The sequence below is a fragment of the Artemia franciscana genome, chromosome 19 (genome assembly GCF_032884065.1).
Source record: "Artemia franciscana chromosome 19, ASM3288406v1, whole genome shotgun sequence".
NCBI classification, from domain to species: domain Eukaryota; kingdom Metazoa; phylum Arthropoda; class Branchiopoda; order Anostraca; family Artemiidae; genus Artemia; species Artemia franciscana.
This window is the reverse complement of record NC_088881.1, coordinates 13360249-13366304: the sequence shown is the minus strand read 5'-3', so window position 1 is coordinate 13366304 and position 6056 is coordinate 13360249. Positions and strand designations below refer to the sequence as shown.

The 6056-nt window shown below is 34.4% G+C and overlaps 1 protein-coding gene across 3 annotated transcripts in view; it reads left to right on the top strand.

The window, feature by feature from the left end:
- LOC136039305 (bridge-like lipid transfer protein family member 1) overlaps positions 1 to 6056 on the top strand; it is a 279590-nt gene that overhangs the window by 251941 nt on the left and 21593 nt on the right. For all 3 annotated transcript variants that reach the window (XM_065722912.1, XM_065722913.1, XM_065722911.1), the window contains exons 54-55: positions 331 to 511; positions 4054 to 4233. In XM_065722912.1, coding sequence (XP_065578984.1) covers positions 331 to 511; positions 4054 to 4233 — 361 coding nt within the window. The remainder of the gene's footprint in view (positions 1 to 330; positions 512 to 4053; positions 4234 to 6056) is intronic.

Below are 6056 nucleotides of genomic sequence, written 5' to 3'. Positions count from 1 at the left end.
AATAATTCGGAACTTCAAAAACAGTAATAGAAATAGTAAAATATTAAGCGTTCCTCCGTACGAGGCATGCTGTAATTTAAAAAATGCTAAAATCTTTCAGCCAAATGATTGCAGCTTACAGCCATTTCTTTTGGCTTGCAGCCAAAGAAATTTTTGGAGCAAAAAGTAAATATGGAAATGTGATTGAACCCGGCTAATGAGAAGTTTTTTTTTTGTCCTTTTGCTCTTGCTTTATCAGTTTTGTCGTTAATAGAATCCATTTTTTTACCTCTTTTAGGATTAACAAAAATTTTGAATAATGGATATATTTCTCCCTTCCTTTTTATCCAGGTAAACGATGACGGCGTCAAAATTGCTCAAAGCCTGAGTTTTACTTTGGGGTTAAGTCAAGATCAAAAAGACGCATCCAAGGCGATGGTTTCAAGAGTATCTAGAAGTCAGATGTTCCCACCGCAATGTAAAACCCTCCAAGATTGGTTCTCATACGCGTTTGCCAGTTCTGATCTTGACGGTATGGTTTCTTTTTCTGTCATATTGGCTTATTACCTTGAATGTCGCCTCAGCACCCTAGAAAAAGTTTATTGAGAAGTTTTCAATTAACCTTTTTTTATGATTTTTTTGCAAGGATTAACACCCTTGAAAAGTTTAATTAAAATAAATTCACTAGTGATCAGAAATGGTCACAAAAGTTTAATTTTTGCGATAAATAACAGTTGGCAATTTTGTATTATGCTATTCGAACTGTTCACCACAGCGAGCGAATTTATACCATGTCCCATTTTTCTCCAACCATCTATTAAAAAGAATGCAGTTGTTTTACCATTGAGTTACTACGTTAATATCTAAGTGCCATTAATAATAAGAAAAAAAATTCCACTCATATGGTGATGTTACACGCCTTCGCATTAAGTTGGCTTTCAACATGGCATTTTATGCACTGACGCTCTTGCGGTTGCCAATGATGTTCTTTTGCAGTTCATTAGTTGCCACTAATGAACTACCTGCTCCTTTGCAGGTAGTTCACTCGCCTTGGTGAATCACGATGTCCGCCGTGCCTTTGATTCCCTTTCCCCCACTCCTCATGCTTTTAAGGGCTGCTTATAAAAAGGAGTAAATCCTGCTATCATCAGACCTCAAAGGAACATGTATGCTAACCTACGATTAAGTTTTTTACCCTATTTCTACAATTATGTCCTTGATTTTCAAGCCCAGTGTCAGATGTTTTGCGTTATATATGGCCTCAATATCTCCTTTGTCACTTCTGCTGATGACATTTTTTAACCTTGGACGTCACATCTATAATTATAAAAATTTTGATCTTTACCATTAACAAATAAGTACCTGTTGCACGAACGTGAAGCTATCAACATTAAAGCCTAACCTTTTGTCCCAAACTTATCACGTTGACTAAAAAGAACTTTGATCATCCGTGGCAAAAGCTTTCAAGATGTCACGGTATATGTCACGGAAATGAGGGTATAAACGGTAGAAACATTCAGTTTACTATCCAAACCATCATGTCTAAAATTGTTTAAAATTGCAACGCCTGTTCACTTGAACAGTATGTTCTAAAACCAAATAGTCTCCTCTAAAAATGATTCTAATTCTCTAAATATTACTCATTCTCGTTATAGGTTAATTTTCTAAAGTTCTAGATAATATTGGCTAAATAGATATTCGTCCGTAGTTATAATAACCATCACGATCGACACCTTTAAACTAAGGCACAATTCTCGTCTTTTTATATGAAATCGGAAATATCGGTTACATCCTGGTCGCTGGGTTGCCTAAGCAACAATCTAGTACCACTCCAAAAATATGTCAATTGTCTGTTCCCCGATTAATGTTTATTAGCCATTTTGAATTATTAGCGGTTTAATGAATAATTTTTCAAAATTAGGTAATTTCATTTTATCTATATATACTTGGCACTTGCGAAATTAAGATTGGATGATTCTCCCCGTACTACCAGAGTTTCCACTTGTAACCTTAAATTATTGGACAAAGTATTTCCACCTTCCATTTCTTAACAATTGTTTATTATACTTGATAAGAAAAGCCCATCATTATACTTTTCGAAAATTTCACGGTCAATGTAATTATTAGTCAAAGTACTTATTTTATACAATAAATGTCTCTTATGAAGGGGATTTAGTAAGCTATGTGTCATCTGTAGCTTTTTAGAGTCGTTACCACTAGTCTACATTATATTTTTTGAACAATTTATACACTCGACTAATTTCCTTTATTACTCTTGTGAAAACCTTTTCACAAAGATTAGTTTGTAAGTTTCCATGCCCTTAACCAAATTCATTGCCACGATTCGCGAAATTATTAAGATAAGCACATCCCATTTTATTCAGTGCCTCACACAACTTCGAAGTTTGTCTTCATCAAACATAATTAGCATAATCCATCTGCTTCTACTAGGATAGGGTGCATATCCCTTAATATCACAACATACTGTCTTGAAAGAACACAACTTATCACACAGTGTGTGAACAGTGTCACACAACTTGGAAGTTCGTCTTCATCAAACATAATAAGGTTAATCCATCTGCTTCTACTAGGATAGGGTGCATATCCCTTAATATCGCAATATACTGTCTTGAAAGTTTGTCTTCTTCAAACATAATAAGGTTAATAAATCTGCTTCTACTTGGATAGGATACATATCCCTTAATTTCAGAACATTCTGTCATGAAAGAATGAACTGACACCTGGTTAACAATTACTTTTGACTTACTAACTTTTAATTGATAAATGTACTATTAATTAAAATGACTGTGTTCTCTTTAACTCTTGTGTGTATCTTTAATGATGGGTACATGCTAAATATGTATTAAATCACAATCAGCACGGTAAAACCTATCATTCTGTTGTGTTAAATCAATGTTAGAAACCCTCAAAAAAATAAATAATGTAGATGTCATAGAACTTTCTTCTAAATGAAGTTCTAACAAATCCAGTATTCTATTATTTGTTGCAGGCAAAGGTCTACAACACGACATATATTCACCTGATTGGATTTTGATCTCCAATGCTAAAGCCACAGATAGGATAAGGGATAAAAATCCTTCTAAATCACCGACTCTGAATAGGGCGTCGAGTAGACGTTTCCAGTTGCTGGGTTTTTTGTACAGGGGCTGATAGCAGGCCTGGCATTCAACCTTGTGGCAGAGGAGATCGAACTCAGGGCCCCACATTGCTAAGCAGAGGATCAATGCTTTATGTATCCGTTATAATCGTTATAGGGGAAAATACAAAGCTTTTTATTCTGGAGATAGGGGCCTTAAATGTGCGTACACCAGGGTTTCCAAGTATTCTGAACCTGATGATGTAATTTTCGTTAAGGACGCCCCATTTTTAGCTTTTTTTCCCCTTTTTAATCTTTGATATATATATATATATATATATATATATATATATATATATATATATATATATATATATATATATATATATATATATATATATATATATATATATATATATATAATACTTTCTATATAATAAATGCTATATAAAATACTTTCTATATAATTAAATGCTATATAAAATACAAATATAATGTAATACGTATAAAATAGAAATAGACAGTATATAAAATATATTCTTTTTGACCTCCCTGCAACAGTTATAATTAGCAGTCAATTAACACTGACAAATAGTGTCTCAGTGGAGAAACCTTATAACCCTGAATAAGATCAATCTTATTGAACAAGGTCAAGTTCAGCTACATTAGGCAAGAATTTAAATTTGTCTATTTAATGACGTTCAATTATGGATTCAGGTGGATTTAATCTATGATGGGGTTTTTTTTTTCAGCCACAGAGGGTTGATTTTGTTTTATTAGGAAAACTTTACCGATGTCGTCTAATCTTTCCGGAATCTTTCGAACACAAAATTAATACTATTAATAGTAAAAAAAAAAAGCGGGGATATCTGACTCTTATTCTTCTTGTTTTATGAAGTAAATTATTCTCCCTTGTTTTATTAGCCAAATCCCTCTCTACTACCTCACATCTATGCTAATATTTCTTTATTTTTCAGACGTTGAAAAGTTTCCTATTATCCGAAAAGATGTATCTTCAATTGACCCTGCAGATAAGCGTTTGTCAGCAAGAAAAAATGATTTCAGCCACCAAAAAGATGTTATTTTTGAATTCCCCTCTCTTCAGATACATCTAAAAACAGCGCACCTTCAAGGCCCTCGAGTTCCAGAGCTAGAAGGTAAAATATGTATTTGTGACTATTATGAAAAGTGGAGAGAGAACTGGTATCATGTTCATTATGCCATCGATGGCGCATAGAACGTTGAAAATTGCCCATATTTCGGTTTTCGGGTCTTTTTAACAAGCATGCTACAAGAATAAATCGTTCCTCTTGTGGAATCCTCTTGTGCATAGAGCATCCATAGATGTTGGATGGGAATTGATTTGCTGATAGGTCCCCTACCCTGTCGTATTTTCGGCAGTTGGCATCGAATCCCGGGCCCAATAATACCTAGCAGAGATTGATCCACTGCGCTACCACAAGTCATATTATTACAGTTTCTGTTTGAATTAACCTCTCTCGAGTTTCTGGAATAAATGGTTCAATCACTTTTGAAAAAAAAGAAAAGCCAAATAAATTACGAATCTTTGATGCTTGTTGGCGAAAAAAAAATGTAAATATCACAGTTCTGTAAATATCTGGCTTGTAAAATCCGGAACAGTGTTGCCTGACACGCTAGATTCGATTGTGTAATTTTCATTAAGATCGCTATATTTTTTGGGTGTTTTATCCCTTTTCAAGAATCAGACAAATTTTCTCAGGCTCATAAACTTTGGTGAATTTTATTTATTTAGAATCGCAATAAAAAGCAAGTCCTTTTGATGTATAAATTGTTATCAAACCTTATTTTTAGAGTTTTAAAACTACTAGCTGTAAAGTTCTGGTCAAACAGTTCGTGGTAACGAACTGTAGTAAGGAGTGACCCGACTCAATAGTAAACGAAACTCTAAAAAACAGAATTTCGATGCTAAGATATACATCAAAAGAATCAGATTTTCATGCTGATTGCAAATATATAAGTTTCATCAAATTTAGTCTTTGTCATCGAAAGTTACGAGCCTGAGAAAATTTGCCTTATTTTGGAAAATAGGGGGAAACATCCCGTAAAAGTCATAAAATCTTAACGAAAATCACACCATCGCATTCGATGTATTATAGAACCCTATACCAAAAATTTCAAGCTCCTATCTACAAAAATGGGGAATTTCGTATTTTTTGCCAGAAGACAAATCACGGGTGCGTGTTTATTTGTTTGTTTTTGTTTTTCCAGGGGTCATCGTATCGACCAAGTGATCCTAGAATGTCGCAAGAGGGCTCATTCTAAAGGAAATTAAAAGTTCTATTGCCCTCTTTAGTGACCAAAAAAATTGGAGGGCATCTAGGCCCCCTCCCACGTTCATTTTTTCTCCAAAGTCAACGGATCAAAATTTTGAGATAGCCATTTTGTCTCGCATAGTCAAAAACCATAATAACTATGAAGTGGGAATGACTTACTCCCCCACAGCCCCTGGGGGAGGGGCTGCAAGTTACAAACTTTGACCAGTGTTTACATATAATAATCGTTATTGGGAAGTGTAGAGAGGTTTTCAGGGGGATTTTTTTGGTTTTGGGGGTGGGGCTGAGGGACGGGGGCTATGTGGGAGGATCTTTCCTTGGAGAAATATATCATGGGGGAAGAGAAATTCAATGAAAAGGGCGCAGGATTTTCTAAAACTACTAAAAGAAACAATAAAAAAATAAACATGAAAAAGTTTTTTCAATTGAAAGTAAGGAGTAGCGTTGGAACTTAAAACGAACAGAGATTATAACGCATATAAGGGGCTTTAGAAATACTTTAGCATAAAGAGCGAGGTATTTAGGAGGAGATAAATACCTCACTTTTTATGCTAAAGTATCTTTAGTAATTTCAACTATTTTCTCTACGGTCTTTCTGATTCAGGAACTGAATTCACCTAAAGTGATTCACTCACTTTAAGAACTGACCTGATTCAGTTCTTAAA